The sequence below is a fragment of the Stenella coeruleoalba genome, assembly GCF_951394435.1.
Source record: "Stenella coeruleoalba genome assembly, chromosome: 5".
Classification (NCBI taxonomy): domain Eukaryota; kingdom Metazoa; phylum Chordata; class Mammalia; order Artiodactyla; family Delphinidae; genus Stenella; species Stenella coeruleoalba.
In genome coordinates this window covers 130934937-130955728 of record NC_137150.1, presented here as the reverse complement: position 1 = coordinate 130955728, position 20792 = coordinate 130934937, and the positions used below count along the sequence as shown (strand labels likewise).

Below are 20792 nucleotides of genomic sequence, written 5' to 3'. Positions count from 1 at the left end.
AAGCGTATGCTTATAACAAACCGCAAAGGCTCCTTAGCCAGGAATTTTGCCTTCATTGAGGACGAAATACATGAAGAATTTAAGTTTGGAAAACAAAGCCAGCTTTGTGAAGATGATATTCCATTCCCGCCCTCGGCTTTTCATTCAAATCAAGTTTAAAATCAAGATAAAAGTTTATTTTAATGGACTTACAGAGACTAGCCAACACATCTCTTGTTATGAAATAAATTCCAGTGGATATGAGAATCAGAAGATGGAAATTTCTAGATTTCGTCTTCGTTTGGGAAAACCTGTGAAACTGTCTGCATCTGGGTCCTGCTTGGTTAAATAATGTGGGCACGATGAGAGTTTGTAACTAGGGTTTTGAACCATTAGGTAAGGATGAGACTTCACGACGTGCAGTCTTGAGGTCTGCAGTGAATTGTTTCTTTCATAAACACTAATGATGAATAACCCGGCAAAATAATATGATATTCAGGCACTGAAAGACTTAGAAGTTGTTTCTAAATATAACTGTTTCTCACTTTCTCAGTGTACCATTCTGGCTTCCTTCAGGTTGGGTGCTGTGGGCAGGCTGAGAAAGAGGAATCCCATTCGTTCCCAGGACGTGCTTGTCCAGGGCACTAGTCCCAGTCGCTCAGGGGGAAGGCTGTGCTGCAGATGGCAGGGGCCTGCCTCTTTATATCACTGGCCTGATGAAATCAGCACTGGAATCTTGGGCTCTGTCTAGTCCAACTGTTGCCAAAACAACTAATCACTTAATTAAAATAGTTCAGCCAAATGGGCTGTGCAGCTAAAAGGGTCAGTTTTTCCATCAATATGATTGACTGATTGTCCTTTTAGACCATCCAGAAGGAGATTTTAGCAACTGGTAATTTTCCAAGCATTCTTTTTCTTCACGCCCATTAAGTTCTCAATCATTTTGTCTCTTGAGATCACGGGATAGGAATGAAGTTTCTTTGGTCATATGTGGCTCTGCTCTCTTTAATCCTACACCAAAGCATGGGAAATGCTTTTGTAAAAATGCAAATAAATCTCTTTGAAACATGCTCTCATTCGTCCTTGTTTTAATTTCTCTAGATGCAGAAGCAAATGCTGTGTGTGAAATTGTCCACGTAAAATCGGAGTCTGAAGGGAGGCCGGAGAGGGTCTTCCACCTGTGCTGCAGGTGAGCCTGGAGCCGTGAAGTGTGGGAGGTGCCGCCCAGAGGGAAGGGATGTGACAGTGCTTGGTGTCCCCAACCCCTCTGGGTTCTGCACACCAGCCTGTGCATCCCTAGAAGCTACATTCTTTCTCTTGTGCACTTGAGAAATTATTTAACACTTATCAAGTAACAGTAATTGGATACATTAAACTCATTTTATCAGAATGTAGACAGTAACCTGGTTAATATCTTTCTAAAAGGAAATCGGAATTTTCACCTATATATTTGACATTCAAACGAGGGCTTTCTTCCTATACGTACATTTGGTGGGTTAGAAGGACATGGTTGTCTCATGTTTTGTTTGGGTGTTTGGGTGCATCATTTATACTGTAACATCTCTGAGGCACAGCAGATGGAGAGTCACCTGGGAGGAGGTGAGGGTGTGTGCAGTGTTGCTGGGATTCCTCGTCGTGTGGGGGAAACTTCGACCTAGGGAGGCTGGCTCAAGTGACTCAGGTTCACCTACGGATCTGGAGTGGAAGCTGAACTTACGATGTGGGCTTCCACTTCCTTCTTCTTCTTCTTTCCCTCCTCTCACCATCCCCTCGTCTTCCTCATCTTCCTCCTTTTTGGGCTCTGTCGTTAAGAATTTGAGAATTGTACTTTTCTCAAGCGCAGCCAGTTCTCTCTCTCTCTCTTATTTTTGGCCTAAAGACACCAGGCTGGATGGTGCCAACAGCCAGCATTCTGATACATTTGGCTTTAAATATGATCTGTACTCCATGATGCTTTAATTTTATCATAGGTGCTTAGTAATTTATTCAGTACTTACCCCACACCGTGGGTAGTATACTATGGGTTGCCCACACACACAATAGAAACTCAACAGAATCAATATTTTATGGTTGTTAGTAATATTTTATAACGTGGCTGCTGATACAGTAAGAAGGCACGTTTAGGGAGACGCAAGAGGGATTACATGCATTATTTCACTTAGTCAGACCGAGCTGCTGTTATTCCATTTTACAAATGGGGCGCCAAGGCTCACAGAGGGTACTTGGCTAAAACCTTATAGCAAATGAATACTGAGTTCAAACTCAGTGGGTTTGACTTCAAAGCCCATGTTTTGTGTTTCTTCATTGCCTCTTTGTTGGATGTTGGGTGACAGGGATCAACAAATCCAGATCCCAGGAAGCTGTTGGAACTAGAATTGAATTTTTTTTTCAGATAATCTACATGTGGTTTAGCACCATCTTTACAGTCTATTTAGGCTAATCTGCTTGCGACTTTGTTGATAAATCCACAGGGTCCAATGAGGCCACCCGTAGAGATGCCATATTCATTGTTAATAAGGAATGCCAGCTAAAACTTGCCTGGGTAAAACTATTAAGAACTTAACAAGAAAAATAACTAACCTAAGAAGCACTTTTTTTATCGTGCAAATTGGGAGGATTTTCCAGTTCTTACCAATGTAACTTTAATATTTACATGCTGACGTGTGTCATGGAAGGTGTTGATATTTAACAGGCATTGATATACAACTCAGAGGAAACGAAGGATGTTGGGACATCAGTTTCCAAGTGCGCTGCAGAGCAGCAAGAATCTTGTGGTTCCTTTGTCTGTAAAACATTTTAGACTGAAAGGCTCTGCCTTGAGTACCAAGAGCAGAATCTGGCAACTTTGTGGTGCAAAATCCATCTCTCCATCAATCTATTCATTTATGGGCTGCTCGGTCCCAAATTGGCTGCGGGAGATGAATCACAAAGCATAAAGGGAAAGGAATACGTGTTCTTTATCTCCAGCGGTGAAAACACTGCTGGTCGGCAGTGAAATTGGAGTCGCGGCCTCAGTCTTTAACCTTTGGTCCTCAGGGATATTTGTTTGGCTGCACCTGATAACATCAGAAGTTCCATCGTGTGTTCAGTGCTGTTTCCCTAATAGGTGTAAATCTTCTTTTCATAGCTCCCCAGAGAGCAGAAAGGAGTTCTTGAAGGCTGTGCATTCCATCCTGCGTGATAAGCACAGAAGACAGCTCCTGAAGACCGAAAGCCTTCCCTCGTCCCAGCAATATGTCCCTTTTGGAGGAAAACGATTGTGTGCGCTGAAAGGGGCCAGGCCAGCCATGAACAGGGCAGGTACTGTGGGGATTCAGACGTTCAAGATCCCTGTCATCCCCACTCCACTGTAGAACTGACGTCCTCATTGAGCAAGACTTAGACGTGTCCTTGCGGGGGCTAACGCTGGAGTACATTCTGCCCTGGTGTGAGGTTCCCGGCCCTTGCCTCCCTCCCTTGGTTGAAGCCTCTTGCCCTCCCTCAAGCTTTCCCTTCGCTGCCCTCCTCCTTCTGGCTGGTGAGCTCCCCTCTCATTTGCCAAGCTGGGAGGTGAGCGCATTCTCTTTCTAGAGGGGCTGTCTTAGCCCACTTGCCGAATGAGAGTTGCTGCTTTGCATGACAGCCAGCTTTGTCCAGCAAAAAGCAGTGTGTGATGTCTCAGCATAGTCACAGCCCACCGTTCTGAGAACGTGGTGGCTTTGTCCTCGAGAAACAACAGCCATGTCTATTCTCAGTAAGGAGGCCATGTTTGGTAGACCAGATGACCCATCAGATTTTTACCCTCACTTTGGGCCTGCAACTTTATTTTTAGCTTCCATGTTCATTTAGGGAAGCCTTGAGCTGCTATTAGAAAAGAGGAATCTGGAGTTCAAGTAGTCCCAGGGTAAATATTCTTTTAGGACTTATTCTACCACCTTGAAGCAGCAAACATCAATACTACTACCTGTAAATGGCATTAAAGTCTATCTAGGAAGAAAGATATTTTCATAACACTTAGGTATTAATGACATCAAGACATTAACATTTTTTAATCACTCCTTTCTTAAGAGGCAGTCCAGAATTTTGCAGGGAAGATTCCAATAAAAGAGGCTTCCTTTGCATTTGACAGAAAGGCTTCTGATCTCTGTTCTAAAGAATTTTCCTCCTGTTCTCAATTGTGTTGAAGAGGCAGGTATGGTACTGTGAATGGTTGAAGGTTTTCATAGACATAACCCTGATAGAGTATATTATACTCTTTAAGTACTTTAGTTTAACTAATGTTAAGGGGCTAGTTATCTTATATCTATTCTCCAATCAGTTGATAAGTGTTTACTGAAAACCTGGTATGGTGAACCCCTAGTACTCTTCTGGGCTCACCAGTGTCTTGCCTACTTCCCTATCCACAATTTCTCATGGAGTCCTCATGTAAAAAGCTTTCTCATCCCTTTAGAGCTCACAGCAGAGAACTTCACCTTGGAATTGTCTCCTTTGTTCCTTTTACTTGCCACGTATATTTAATTAGGATCGGGAATATGCGTGCCAACCTCAGGAAACCCCACCTGTCTTTGGTCAGGTTTCTGTTGTTAGTCGAGGAACCTAAAGTCAGAGCTGCATTTACTTTGAAACTAAGCATTTTTAGTCTGTAGGACACTCAGAAGTTTTCCTGCTGAGATCCCTCTGGGAAGAGAACAGAGTTGCTACAACCTACCGCATCATCTTGAACATCAAGGGAGAGAGCCTTGATGTCAGAGCCTTTCGGCTTCGGCTGATAGGAAGATGTGCTGCCTGGTGGCTCATTTTTGGCTGAAGAAAGTCTTTATCACTCTGCTTTTGAAGCACCTCGCTATTGTCAGGATCTTCCAATTAGGTGATTTAAAAATGGTGTTGGAGTGGGTCGGCACAGCACCAGCTAGTCAGTCTTAATAGTGAACAGTGGAAATACTCAAATCAAAGATTGTCTCCTGGAACCCCGTAAGGCTGGCTGGGTTTTTTTTTTTTTCGGTACCCGGGACTCTCACTGTTGTGGCCTCTCCCGTTGCGGAGCACAGGCTCCGGATGCGCAGGCTCAGTGGCCATGGCTCACGGGCCCAGCCACTCTGCGGCATGTGGGATCTTCCCGGACCAGGGCACGAACCCGTGTCCCCTGCATTGGCAGGCGGACTCTCAACCACTGCGCCACCAGGGAAGGCTGGCTGGGTTATTCTTACGCTTCATTATGCATTGTCATGAATACCCAGCTAGTTTATTTCTCTTTTTGCTCGGTAAAGGCAAATAGCCAGTCTCCCTTAGTCTAAAAGCACTTTATGTCTGCCAGTAACCTAACAACACGTTTTTTGTTTTTCCAACATTTTCTTATGAAAATTTTCAGGCATCTAGAACAAATGAAAGAATTGTATACATTCATACCTACTGTCTGTAATATTTTTTATATTTTCATTGTCACATATTTATTCATCTGTCATCCACCAACTCATCTTACTTTTGACACATACTTTACTCCTAAATACTTAAACCTGCACATCATTGACAGATATTTCCAATATCCCAGTTTGGAATTGAGGTAAATCTAATAGAGTGATTGGAGAGAGCCAGGCTCCACTCTGGTGGTACTGAGATAAAATTGAACAGTAATTTCTGCATCTTTCCAATGGAGTAATAGTAGTAGTGGTAGTAGTTTTTTTTTTTTTTTTAATTCTTTCTTTTTTCCATTTTTCCTGGAAATGATTTGCATTCCCCTCCTTGAGTGAGGGTGGTGTCTATTTACTCCATGCTTTAAGATGATAGAACACTCAGGAATGATGATGGAAGCACAGGGATCTGAGACAGAGGATGGTCAGAGCGGGTGCCAGTTTAGACCACTGTCCAGCTCACTGACCTTGTACCTGCTGTATTTGAAGTCAAGGCTGCATTTGGCGGTAATTGTGAATAGTCACCTTACTTCTAGCAGCACTGAAGCAGTTTAATGGTTTTTCAGGCTTAGATTTCAGGAAAGTAGCTCCTAAGTGGTATCTAGGCTCCTGCCTCCCACTGGAAAGCCCATGGTACATTTCAATATCCAGGGAGAAGTGGCAGCGTTTCCATGTGTCTGTGTGTGTGTGTGTGTGTGTGTGTGTGTGTGTGTGTGTGTGTGTGATTGTTTGCTTGATTGGGTGGTGTCTTTTGTTTGTTTTTAATAATACTGGCTTCCTAGAGGGCAGTAGGGTGAAAGAATGAATTCAAAGATTTGTTTTTCTTAACTCTTAGTCACTTTATCTAGCACTTTGTTAATCAGCTGCTTGGGTGTTGTGTTATTTATTTCTCCTTCCACTCCGGCACTGGTAGTTTAATTGCTTTGTAGAAGAGAAATTGGGGATACACAGAACAGAGACAGGAGGGACGAAGGCTCACATTTGCTTTAGCCTCAAGTTCACATGGGTCTTTGTCAGAAAGAGGACTTAATATCTCTGAGACCCACTCTTTCTGTAGCTTCTCCAAAAACAGTGCTGTGCCCTTAAGGTACCTGCAGATCCTCGAGAAATGTTACATTCAGTTTTCCAGAAAGCAATATAACTTGGACCAGTGTTTTTCCCTCCTTGATATATCATGGTGATTTCTACAAAGACAATGAAACTCTGGAGGCCTCCCCCATCCTTACTAAAGATTTATTCCAGCTAAATGACTCTAGGACAGCCCTGGGAGATTCCCAGAGCACTGTGACATGGGCCATGGTCGGAACTGAGGGCACTGATTAATCCCAACATCAGTGGTGCACTCGACAGCAGCAAGAATCTGCACTCCCTGTCTCCCAGGTGCACAGGGTAGAGAAATTATTTCAGAGGGAGTTGAATCCCCTTTCCCCCGTAACCTACAACCCACCCATATGCCGCCCCCAGCTGCCCCCCGTCCTTGCCCTTCCATCGATAGCTGTAACATCCTCCACGTCCAGACACCTGTGCAAGGTAAAGACCCCAAGACAAAAAAAAAAAAGGCCCCAAGACAGACTGGTGAAATCCGGACTTTAAGCCCCAAATGACATCCAGGTCCTGAATGCATATCATGTAGTCTTTCCTTTCCTCTTCTTGTATTTGCTTTCTGGATTTGCATCGCACGTAAAGCATGTGGGCGTTTTATTTTTATATTTTTGTGTGTGTGCGCAGTGTCCGCCCCAAGCAAGTCTCTTGGGAGGAGGAGGCGGCGACTGGCCCGAAACAGGTTTACCATTGATTCTGATGCCATCTCCGCCAGCAGCCCGGAGAAAGAGTCCCAGCAGCACCCCGGGGGCGGGGACACTGACCGCTGGGTAGAGGAACAGTTTGACCTTACTCAGTACGAGGAGCACGATGACGTCAAGGAGACAGACATCCTCAGTGACGATGATGAGTTCTGTGAGTCCGTGAAGGGCGCTGCGGCGGACCGAGACCTGCAGGAGCGGCTTCAGGCCGCCTCCATCAGTCAGCGGGAGAGATGCCAGAAGGCCCTGGATAGTCACGCATCCCGCATGACGCAGCTCAAGAAGCAAGCCGCCCTTTCGGGCGTCAACGGAGGCCCGGAGAGCACGAGCGACGAGGTCATTTGGGTTAGGCGTGAAGACTTTGCCCCCTCCAGGAAGCTGAACACTGAGATCTGACGGCCACGTGTCCGGGTAGAGACAGTCCTTGTAGATACGTCTCCCGCCCCGCCCCTACTCCACGCCCCTCCCGGATTCGCGAGGGGGAGAATGTTCCCTTTAAGTCGCACTCTTGCACACACGGTTTCGGCAGCTGACTTTGTTCTGAAGCCATGTAGCCGCCCAACTTTCTCGTTTCTAACAACATCGGAAAGAATCGTTCAAGAATCCCAAATCAGCTTGAGTCCTATCTCTCTATATTACCAAGGGCTTTTATTTATTCTCAATCAGGGCCTAAAGAATTAAAAACAAAAAAACAAAAAATTCTATAGCACTGGAAAGCAAATTACCCCAGGAGTTGAAGTATGTACTACAGATTAGTTTAAAGGGTAGCACACGAAAAAATAAAAGATTCTATCTGAAATCAATCCAGGAGCCATCTCCTAGTTGGGGAAACAAAGCAACTGTACAGCTTGCAGTGTTCTTACTCCTTTCCCTCTTAAATGTCTGAGAATATCTGTGTATTTTAAGAATGTGTGAGGAGAAGGTGGAGATTTACGTTTCCATGAGCCTTTTTCTTTTTTTTCCTCTTCTGTTTAGGTCTATGGCTGGTCTTACTCGATGTCGGTGTTCGGAAGTTCTAGTTTTGCATAGAATTATAAAGATGCCAAACTCCTTGGAAAGAGATCCAAATTTATCACTTGAAAAAAAAAAACACTATTTTTTGTATTTTACCTGAGATGCAGGGGGCACAAACAGATGAGACTTTTACACAGTGTTAGTGTAACTCTGAGTTTAAAAAAATGAGGATTTTACCTTTTACAGAGAGAGTGAGACGTGGTGATTTTATATTTATATATGAAAGGCCAACAAGATGCTTAGGAGAAACTTTTCCCAAGAAGCAGCTTTGTTTTTGTTTTCTTTTTTTTTTAATTTAAATGTTTGAATCTCTATTTGAGATGGGAGCTTGGTTGGATTAAACGTGACACCGGGATGGGCAATGTGTGTGTCTGTTGCACATGGCGGGGGAGGGGAGACTCCTCCTCGTGGGGTTGCCATGGTGATCATTGGTTTTCCCATCATAGTTGCATCTTCATCCATAGATTACCTACTCCTTCCCTGACAGTCCATAACCAAACTGTTTAACAAAACCACCTCTTCAAAAACATGTCTTGGGTTTAATGCCTTCTTCATGCCAACAAAACAGGGTAAACATGCTAAAAAAACTAATGTTCTAAACAGATTTCCAAATAGGAAGAACAAAAACAAGTTAAAGCACTTTCAATATTTTCTTTTTTTAAAAAAAAGGTTTATAGCTTTTTTTTTTTTTTTCCCATTTCACAATGTCCACTTCCTAAGAAAGGTTTAAATAATATGAAAACTTTCTTTTTGGGGAAAATATCTATTTGATGTTTGACACATCAGTAGGTACTTTAAAGACCTGAATTTTATAGTAGCTTTAGGAATTATATTTTATAAAAATCAGTTATGACTTTATATTTCCAGACAATAGAGAGTTCAGACCATCATGCTCTTGTGCCCCTGCTTGCTTTACCTGCTTTCCCACCCTGTATCCCTCCCCTTTCGGGTTTCCAGGGCTTTGAGCTTGATCTTTTGAGAGTTTTATTCTATTAAATTTTTGCTATATCTTCTGATTTTCTTAAAGAGCTTTAGGATGATTTCTATACCCTTCGTATCACTGCATTGTTCCATTTCATCTCCAGTTCGATTGTGTCTGGGTGGAAAAACTGAAGCAGAGGCTTCTAATAGTCCCATTTACCAGTCCCAGTGCAACGGGTTTGTCTGAAAATGCTGGAAAGTCTGGTGCTTGGAGAGGGTGCCATTGTCTCTTGTACATAAGGTCATGATGTGTCTATGTCAAAAGTTCTTATATATTTCTTTTATAAGCTGAAAGAAGGTCTATTTTTATGTTTTTAGGTCTATGAATGGAACGTTGTAAATGCCTGTCAAACAATAAAAAATATTGAAAAGTGTCTGGACAGTCCTGTGCCTTTTTGGGTGGGAGGATGGATGTGAACTGTAGAATATGTGGGAGAAGATACCTAAGGATGCCTTTTTTTTGGATAAATAAATATCGTGACCATCAAGGGAAAGCTGATTTGGTGGAGCTTGAAGTTTTTTTTATCTTTTTAATTGAGGTATAATTGATATATAACATCGATAGTTTCAGATACTAAACATAATGTACATGTTGCAAAACGACCACCACAAAAAGCCTAGTTAACATCCATCGTCATCCACAGTTATAAAAAAGATTTTTCTGTGATGAAAACCTTCAAGACCCACTCTCCTAAGCTACTTTCGAATATGCAATACAGTGTTACGAGCTACAGCCCCCATGCTGTATATTACATCCCCATGGCTTATTGCGTAACAGGAAGTTTGTACCTTTTGATGTCCTTCACCTTTTTTGCCCATCCCCCCACCCCACCTCAGGCAACCACCTCTGTTCTCTATATCCATGAGCTTGGTTTATTTGTGTTTTTTTGTTCGTTTTTTAGATTCCACATATACATGAGATGATAATGGTGTTTATCGTTTGCTGTCGGTAGAGCTTGAAGCTTTTTTTGTTTTAAATGTTATTGGAGCATAGTTGATTTACAGTGTTGTGTTAGTTTCAGGTGTACAGCAAAGTGATTCAGTTATACATATACATATATTCATTCTTTTTCAGATTCTTTTCCCATCTAGGTTATTACAGACTACTGAGTAGAGTTCCCTGTGCCATACAGCAGGTCCTGGTTGGTTATCTATTTTATATATAGTAGCGTGTGTATGTTAATCCCAAGCTCCTAATTTATTCCTCCCCCCACGTTTCCCCTTTGGTAACCATAAGTTTGTTTTCAGAATCTGTGTCTGTCTTTGTTTTGTAAGTAAGTTCATTTATATCATTTTTTAAAAATTAGATTCCACATATGAGTGATGTATCTGTCAGTAGAGCTTGAAGTTTTAACAACAACGACAAAAAGACATTACAGTTCCTCGACATCTTGGTCTACTGATAGTGGAGAATACGAAATAGCACAGATACGGATCTGTACCCGCGCTGAGCACTCTTTTCCAGTATCCTGCGCCCTCCTGGTGCGAGCAGGGAGAGGGGTGCCTGGGGAAGAATTGGGGTGAAGTGCAGAGCTTAGACTGACCTGGGCGGGTGAGCTCTTGAACACAAGATCTGCCTCTACCTTTTGTCCCTGGGGGTCTTGCTGCCTGAGTCTTCCACAGGCTCACAGAAAAAGTAAATGCGGTTTTGGGCTGCCTCACCTTTCCCTTTCAGAGCCCCAGATCTCACTCCTCCCCAATCCCTTAAGAACCTTCCCCGTCAAAGTTGACCTTACCCACCCCTCCCCTCCAGGTGAATCGGTTTTCTCTGCCTGCCTTCCCTAAAATAAAAGAGTTCCTCTCACAGCCACAGGTGAGCGGTTCCTGGATGAACAGCATCAACGTCAGATCCTAGGAGCTTGTTAGGAATGCACCCAGACCTACTAAAGCGGGACCTGCAGTTTAACAGGATACCCAGGTGATACAAATGCATGTTCAAGTTTGAGAAGTGTTGGTTTGGCAGTCTCTAAACGTTTTGATGTTGAGCAGTGATCTGGAGCACATACCTTTTTAAGTATATTCAGGCTCTGCTGTACCAATATATACATTTTAAGATACAAAAAGATTTCTTCCTGTACCCGTTGTATTTCTTTGGGGAGATAACTGAAGGACACCTGATGCAACTATTCCAACACGTTGCACTCGGTATAAGTGAGAATTAGGCAGTTTGGGCTGCCTTCCAGTTTCTGAATCTGTCAGTGTGGAAAAATTGAGGGCTTGAAGTCAAGTATACAGAAATAACCATTCCTTTTTACCTGAACTTAATTTCTTTTTTGGGCTCGCATCCCACCAGGCTGGCAGAACACGCCCTCGTTTCACCTTTCTCTCCCTGGTTGTCAAGATTTGGAGGTAATAAGGGTGGAGTCCTCCCTCCAGTCTTGGGGTCCATTCATCCACCGAGGTAGCTCTAGCCACGACCATTGTCCTGGTCAGTGTCCACAGGCTCTGTCAAGTTGGCTGGTGTGCTCTCCAGTGTTTCCTTTTGCCCAGCTCAGGTTTCCCACCTTCGCAACCAGGTCCGTTGCATGCTGTGTCCCCCGCTGGTATGTTACCAGGATGCCTTTCCTAATCTTGCCCCTTCCACCCCTCAGGCCTCCCTCTCCTGCCTGCATCCCCAGGCAGTGGATATGCCTTTCTGTGTGTGGGTGGGTTGGATGAGAGTGTGGGGTGCAGTGTAGACTAGCCCTTACTTTTTCCTCCGACTTTTTGTTGATATCCAATTTTTAACCGAGTCTTACAGGCAATTTCTGCTTTTCATCTTGCTACAAGCCTATCCCGGAGTAGGGAATCCCTGTGACAGTCCCTTCTTAGAGGTAAGTATTGGGCAGGTAGGGAAGAGGGAGAAATGAAAATACAGGGAGAAAAATAAAAAAAAATACTCAAAATATTCGGCCACTTATTTATAAAGCATATGAGATCAGAATTGCAGTGTCACGTTCTCCACAGCCTTCTCTAAAAGATGCCAATGTTTGAAGGAAGAGCAAAGAATATTCAAAACACAAATCATGAATGTGTAGAACTTTATAAACCCCACATGAGTACGGATGCTGTTGGTAAGTTACCAGCTTCGATTGGAGCAGAGGTAGAAACCCTCCCAAAACAAAACCCCGGATCACTTTGTTTATACTGTCCTTCCTGTTAAAACCCTCTGCCGCTAATATCAATAGAATGCCTTACATACTAAATATCACTCATCTGTAATGGTTTATTCTGGTCTGTTCCACCGTTTCTACAGTATGAAACAACTTTTAGCCTATAAATTACCCTGTTGAAGTAAGGCAATGTCACCATCAACCATGGCCACTACCTCCACCATGTGCTCAGTGTAAAGTGATGCATAGACAAGTCCTCCCATCACTGCTTTTAACAGCAGACTCTTAACTGTGGGCTGGTGCTTTCTAACTGGTGGGTTCGAGGTCCTCTGCTGTTGTCCAGTGATTTCAGATTATAATCCACCTATTCACATAGCATTATCTGGATAGTCAATTACTCTCAGATAGGGGAGGCATGACACATTTTTTTTTTAAACCTAAATGCAGGATCCTTAATATTTAAAAAATCAGGAACCACTATAGAACATAACCCCTATTTTCCTTATTGTTTCAATATGCTCCACACCCAGACCAAACCAAAGTTGGGTTTTTTGGCCAGTGGGACCCTAACCGAGTTGCTGTCATCTTTCTGAGCCCCAGCTCTATCCTCTCTGGCTTCAGGGCTTAATCTCTTTTTCTGAGAGCCATTTGAGGATTCCTGGGCTGTTCCCAAGAGCTACTTCATTTCTGATTTTGGCGTCTTCCTCTTAGAACGTCCTGTATTCTGTTGTGCTCTGCTCTGTTTTCTGCCTGGTATCATTACCTTGAGCTTTAGACAATAATGGTTGGCTAATTATTACACCTTCGCTTTCAATCAAGATGTTAACATTTTGGCTTGTGTCCTCCTGACTGGTTTCTTAAATACATGCATGTGTGCAAACACACACACACAATGGGTTCATACTATTTTATTAACCTGATTTTTAGCTTTTATGATACAAATTGTGGACATTTTCCTATGACATTGTACATAGGCCTATATCACTCTAAGTCATAACTCCATAGAAATCCATGTTAAGGAATGGACTGGTTTACCATAATTTATATATCCAATTCCCTGCTGATGGACAGTAAGAATTCTAGTTTTTATCATTATAAAAAAATACCATGGGGCTTCCCTGGTGGCGCAGTGGTTGAGAGTCCGCCTGCCGATGCGGGGGACACGGGTTCGTGACCCGGTCCGGGAGGATCCCACGTGCCGCGGAGCGGCTGGGCCTGTGAGCCATGGCCGCTGAGCCTGCGCGTCCGGAGCCTGTGCTCCGCAACGGGAGAGGCCACAACAGTGAGAGGCCCGCTTACCTCGAAAAAAAAAAAAATACCGTGAACATCCATGTTGCATACTCTTTGTGCAGGGGTCCAATTATGTCCTTAGAGTACAGTCATAGAAATAGCTTTGGGTGCATTTACATGCGTTTTAAAGATTTTGACTTACATTTCTAAATTGTAGGCTGCCGTACTCCTGTTTGGCTTCTGGTGAGTGGTCAAGATCCTATTTCCTATCTAGTGTCTTTACTTTGTCACAGAAATGCCTGTGGCTTTGCTGAGGGAAACTAGCTTTTTCACCTGAGCTTGTATTTAGATTCTTGGGCTGGATATGCTTGGTGAGCTGGGCCTCCTCTCTGTTCCATCCTCCTTCCTCCAGTCCATATTCAGTTTTACTGGAATGTTCAGCCGTTGGTCTATAGGGTATTTATGGTGATTCGAGTTGAACATCAAAGCATTCTCCCTTTCAGAACTCCAGGGATTTTAAATATCCTTCACCTCATTCACGCTGCTTCTTGTTTTGCCTCCAGATTTAAATGAAAGTTGAGCTTTTATAGTAGAGATAAAATCAATTTTATATCACAGACATGCTTGGGCAATCCGTTTTCCCAGCATATACTAATAAAGGAAATGACATTTTCTTTTTGTTTGTTTTTGTTTTTATTTTTGCGGTACGCAGGCCTCTCACTGCTGTGGCCTCTCCCGTTGCGGAGCACAGGCTCCGGACGCGCAGGCCCAGCAGCCATGGCTCACGGGCCCAGCCGCTCTGCGGCATGTGGGATCTTACCGGACCGGGGCATGAACCCGTGTCCCCTGCATCGGCAGGCGGACTCTCAACCACTGTGCCACCAGGGAAGCCCGGAAATGACATTTTCAAAGAAATAAGTATTTATAGACCTTTTTTTTTTTTAGATTTAAATAAGACTTAATTGTTGAAACAGAGATGCCACAGGATCAAGCTCTGGCTCAAGTGGACCACAATTTAACAACTCATTAATAAAATCCAGCAGATGGGAAAGTGGTTACAACACCAAGAATAGGATTACTTAGTGTGGGGAATGAATGGAAAATCAAGGTAGGCATGGGTGATTGGATGAAATTTTTGTTCACTTGCAACAAATCATGATGTCTTATTAACAGCCATTATGGGAAAAGAAAGCTTTTTGTAGAACAGGGAAAGGGACAATGGTAGATTTTCGATAAGCCATTCAAGTCTGGGGGAGTTTCTCACCACGAGAGAGAGAAAGATGAATAGATACAACAGAGCAGTGATTTCCTTGAACCAAAATGTGACTTTCCAGGGGGTTCAAGGGAGCCAATAGTTTAAGGAGAATACACACCCAAATATTCTCTCCTAAAATTCATCCAATGTGCCTGTGATGGACGTGTAACTTCCCTCCGTACTCTTTCACAGTCTTATTTCTACCACTTTATAAAAGAAAGAGACTTCTCATCTTTCCCACATCACATGTAGGGGGAGAAAACCTCTGGGACATCAAACAAATAGACACAGAAAAATAGCATGTTGAGAAAGTCAATGACTACTAACCAGGATGCTAATCCCTTTATAAATCAGGTGGTCTCAAATTTGCTTTCAGTCACTTTGAAAGAGGACTTAAGTTGTCAGGTGAGAAATCAGTAAAAATAATTGTTGATGATATCTCTTATTTTTGTTATATAATTCAAGAGGTCGAGGAATCGAGTGGCACCACCGTAATATAACTCCTTTCACTCCCCTACAAGGTTTCTCTGTGCTTGTATCTGTAAAAATGAAAAGTAGAAACGCAGTTGATGCCAAATTCTATCTGTATCTATAGCTAAAAGTAAGAGCCATTCATGGATACATGAACTAATTGGAGAAAAAACCCGAACATTTCTGTGCCATGAAGATATCACCTTCAGTGAAATTTTACCATTTACATTTAATAATTTTTAATTTATATTTTCATATTGATCAATTATGTACCGATAATAATTATAATCATAACTCAATCCAAAAGTGATTTTTTAATAGTTGGAGGTTTATGGTCATGGAAAATGCCAAAACTTTTAACAAATAAACTTATGTAGATATTTTTATCGTAAAGTAGTGTGTTAGGGTAATAGGGGATTCAAAACCTGAATTCAAAGGAAAAAGAAATGATGTGAAATTTTTCAGTTTTTAAATATATATTTTAAATGGATGATGGGCATAAATTGTCACAGTATTTAGATTATGTTACATACATTAAAAGTGACCTAATAGTTTTGTTTTAAAACATCAAATTTTACAGTACATGAGTGAATCAGTTGCTATGTAACAAACCACCCTAAAGTTTAGTGGCTTCATACAACAAATATTTCTGATGTTCATGATTCTGTGGGTCAGCAGGCAGTTCTGGTCTTGACTGGGTTGGTCGAACTCTGAGGTCAGCTGGTAGCTCAGCTCAGCTGGGACTGGATGGTCTCACATCCTATGGCCTCATTCATGTCTGTCAGTTGGAAGCTTGCTGGGTCTAGGTATCCTCAGATGAGATAGCTTCTTTCTGTTCTACGTGGCCTCTCTTCCACCAGTGGCTAGCATAGGCTTCTTTACATAGTATCTTACTCAGCTAGGGCTGCTGTAACAAACATCATAGACTGGGTGGCTTAAACAACAGACATTCATTTCTCACAGTTATGGAGTCTGGAAATACAACATCAAGTGCCCAGCAGATTGAAATCCTGATGACAGCCCGTGCCCTGGCTTGTAGACAGCTACCTTCTCTCTGTGTCCTCACATGGCCTTTCCTCCAAGCATGTGTGGAGAGAGATCTATCTCTCTTCTATTAAGGGCACTAATCCCCTCATAAGTGTCCCACCATCATGAACTAATCTAAACCCTATCTCCTCTCAAAGGGCCCACCTCCTAATACCATCACATTGGTTGTTAGGACTTCAACATACAAATTCTGGGGGGAACACAAACATTCAATCTGTAACACGTGGTGGCCTCAGGGTTCCGAAGAGCATGGGGACCAAGCCCCAATGCACATGCCATTTTCAAGCCTCTCCCTAACTCAAGTTTGCTTATGTCCCATTGGCTAAAGCAAGTCATGTCACCAAACCCAGAGGTAGGTTGGGAAAGAACTGCCTAAAGGCATGGATCCAGGGAGGTGTGACTCATTAGGGACCATTACTGCAACAATCTACCACAGCCAGAAATGACATCCTTTGAAATGATTTAAATTAATAATGGAAAACATTTAGATGTTAATGAGAGAGGGTACATAGTTTTAAAAAAGTATTTGGGGGAGATTCTGAGAAAAAATTGAAAACTATTGCCTGAGAAATTGGGATTATTTTAGAGGGCAGTCCACGCTTTCTCACTTTCCACTCTCGATTGGGCATCAGGGAAGCTGAATGGATGGAAAGTGATGGGCTTTGGCACGGGATGCCTGTGTGCTGAACCCTGACATTTTGTTTACCAGCTGTGTGATCCTGGGCAAGGCACCAAACCCTTCTGAGTCTGTTTCCTCTCCTCAGATGTGGGTTAACAATACCTACTTTATCATGTGACTCAATTAATGGTCACTTTCTACTTCCTCCCACCCCGTACCCAGGACCTCAGTCAACCTCATGGACATCTCAATTTATCAATGAGATAATAACCTGGTACCAAGTTTGCTTTGGAACCTTCAAGTGAAAGATGGTCTTTGTTGGGAAACATCTGGAAAATATTCTTTTTTTTTTTGCGGTACACGGGCCTCTCACTGCTGTGGCCTCTCCTGCTGTGGAGCACAGGTTCTGGACACGCAGGCTCAGTGGCTATGGCTCACAGACCCAGCCGCTCTGCGGCATGTGGGATCCTCCCGGACTGGGGCACTAACCCGCGTCCCCTGCATCGGCAGGCGGATTCCCAACCACTGCGCCACCAGGGAAGCCCTGGAAAATATTCTTATTAGGGATTTGTATTCACTTGTAAAGTTATTCATCACCCCATTAAATATGCAAAAGTATATCTAGACTGAACAGTGATATACATGATTAGAATAAGAAAGTTTTTATATAGAACTTAAAAGAAATGGAAAAACGGCCTTGCAAGTGCATTTAACTTATGTACATGATTTTTGAAACAAACTTGGAAGCTTTGATCAAAATAGCAATTAGTGGATGTGTCCTATGTCACTTACCATAGTACTCAATAATTCATAGGTAGATGGCTGAGTCTGATGCACCCCGATTTTAACATCAGAAAAGAATGAAAACCCATTGCACAATCTGTCTTAGCTAGGATAGGAAAAATTTACTAAAATCTTTTTTTTTGCTTGATTTTTATGTTACTCAGATGACTCTAAATATGTAAAGAAATCTAAAACACAAATATGCATAGAATTCCACAAACTATTTTTCATTTTTTTTCCCTTCTTTTTCTTACTAAATCTTATCCAGGGCACATGCAATTTCTCTCAGTTAAAATCACATCATTGACTCAATTTTTATAAGGAACACATTTGGGAATCCTACCATAGTTTTACTGATACTTCCTTTCCCCATCATTTTTTTTTCAAACTCTTCAATCAGTTGATGGTTCTTGAAATTATTATTTTTTAGTTGATATATTTTTTTAAATTACAATTGACTTATTTTCTTCTGCTCATTTTTCTTAATAACCTGAAGAAGTTGGTTTGGTTTTTATTTATGGAGAGCTGTCTTCTGAAGACCTACACCCTCCAGCAATATCTCTAATCCTGGGAGTGGACCACATGGCTGCCACTACTGTGTGGTGGGGCTGAAGAGGGGGAACCCTCTGCCCTGGATCTTGTTTTCATAAGTAAATAAATGGTAATGACTTTCTTCAAGGAAATGTTCCTACTGTACCTTAGTGGACATTATGTGTAAGAAATCTTGACATTATAAAAATAAAATTCCCTTAGGGAGGTAGAAAGGAAGCTGGTGTGTCAGACTGGAAAAGGCCAGGTCCTTTGTTAGGCTTCAGAATGACAAACAGTTCTGCTTTATTAACTGAGAACTAGATAAGAGATACAGACTTACAGGGTGTTTCTGAGTGGGAGAGGGATGTTTTTAAAAGTGAATTTTAAAATTGAGGTAGGGCTTCCCTGGTGGCACAGTGGTTAAGAATCCACCTGACAATGCGGGGGACACGGGTTCGAGCCCTGGTCCGGGAAGATCCCACGTGCTGGGGAGCAACTAAGCCCATGTGCTACAACTGAGCCTGTGCTCTAGAGCCCGAGAGCCACAACTACTAAAGCCCTCGAGCCTAGAGCCCGTGCTCCGCAACAAGAGAAGCCACTGCAATGAGAAGCCCGCGCAACCCAACGAAGACCCAATGCAGCCAAAAGTAAATAAATAAATAATTTTTAAAAAATTGGGGTAGAACAGATATACAAAGTGCACAACATAAATGAATACCTTTGATTTTTTTTGTTTTTGTTTTTGTTTTTTTTTTTGTGGTACGCAGGCCTCTCACTGTTGTGGCCTCTCCTGTTGCGGAGCACAGGCTCCGGACGTGCAGACCCAGCGGCCATGGCTCATGGGCCCAGCCACCCCGCGGCATGTGAGATCTTCCCGGACCGGGACACGAACCCGTGTACCCTGCATCAGCAGGCGGACTCTCAACCACTGCGCCACCAGGGAAGCCCTACCTTTGATTTTTGTATGTTTACCCCATGTTACCACTACTCAGAGCAAGATATAGAACATTTCCTGTACCCCATAAAGTTCCCTGTATCTCTTCCAGTCAAAACCCACCCCCTTCCTTGGGTCACCACTATTACGACTTCTGTCATTGCTGGGGACTAAATGTTTGTGTCCCCCTGCCCCCCAGCCCCAATCATATGTTGAAGTCCCAGTCCCCATTGGGATGGTATTAGGAGGTGGGACCTCTGGAGATGATCAGGTTATGAGGGCAGAGCCCTCATGAATGGGATTAGTGCCCTTATAAATGACATGGAAGAGATCATTTCCACCACATGAAGACATAGCAAGAATGCAGCATTCTGCAAACAGGGAAGGGGGCCTTCACCAGACACTGAATCTGCTCAGCACCTTGATCTTGGGCTTAGCCTCCAGAACTGTGAGAAATAAGTTTCTATGGTTTAAGCCACCCAACCTCTGGTCTTTTGTTATAGAAACACTAACTACTAAGATCATCATACTTGATTAGTTCTGCTTGCTTTTGAACTTCACATAAATGGGAGCAGATAGCGTGCACTCTCTTATGGTTGGCTTGCTTCACTCAACTGAAATTGGTAAGATTCGTCTGTGTGTCCTAGTAGTACATTCTGTACCTTTGTTGCTAGATTTTATTGCATGAATAACTCCAAGTTTGTCTATCCATTGGTTGATGGGTCTTAGGCTGCCCAAGTGAAGGGATGACACCCACCATCATGGCTACAAAGTGACTCATGGGACCAGACTCCACTGCTTGCCTCAGACAAGTAATTCATTTATTCAACAAATATGTATTGATTTTTTTGAAATTGAAGTATAGTGGATTTAAAATATTGTGTTAGTTTCAGGAGTACAGCAAAGTGATTTTGTTTCACATATATTGTTTCACATATATTTTGTTTCACATATATTGTTTCACATATATTGTTTCACATATATTTTGTTTCACATATATTTTGTTTCACATATGTTTCACATATATATATATTTTCAGATTATTTTCCATTATAGTTATTACAAGATATTGAATATAATTCCCTGTGCTATAGAGTAGGTCCTTGTTGTTTATCTGTTTTGTCTATAGGAGTGTATATCTGCTAATCCCAAACTCCTAATTTATCCCTCCCTCCTCCCTTTCCCCTTTGGCAACCATAGTTTGTTTTCTAAGTCTGTGAATCTGTTTCTGTTTTGTAAAGATACATTTGTATTATTTTTTAGATTCCACATATAAGTGATGTCATATAACATTTGTCTTTCTCTACCTGACTTACTTCACTTAGTATGATAATCTCTAGATCCATCCATGTTGCTGCAAATGGCAATATTTCATTCTTTTTTATGGCTGAGTAATATTCCATTATATATATATATATATATATATATATATAAAATGGAATATTACTCAGCCATATATATATCTCACATATTCTTTACCCATTCCTCTGTTGATGGACATTTAGGTTGTTTCCATGTCTTGGCTATTGTAAATAGTGCTGCTATGAACACTGGGGTGCATGTGTCTTTTTGAATTAGAGTTTTTGTCTTTTCCAGATATGTGCCCAGGAGTGGGGTTGCTGGATCACTCGTGAGCACCTGCTCTGTGTGTGAAGGCCCAGGCACTG

The 20792-nt window shown here is 42.4% G+C and overlaps 1 protein-coding gene across 9 annotated transcripts in view; it reads left to right on the top strand.

Annotated features, from left to right (window-relative positions):
• Positions 1-9537, top strand: part of TIAM1 (TIAM Rac1 associated GEF 1) — a 400681-nt gene extending 391144 nt beyond the window's left edge. For all 9 annotated transcript variants that reach the window (XM_079923442.1, XM_079923436.1, XM_079923437.1 and 6 more), the window contains 3 exons: positions 1081-1168; positions 3107-3279; positions 7095-9537. In XM_079923442.1, the coding sequence (XP_079779568.1) occupies positions 1081-1168; positions 3107-3279; positions 7095-7564 (731 nt within the window). In that variant the 3' untranslated portion in view covers positions 7565-9537. The remainder of the gene's footprint in view (positions 1-1080; positions 1169-3106; positions 3280-7094) is intronic.
• The last annotated feature ends 11255 nt before the right edge of the window (positions 9538-20792 follow it).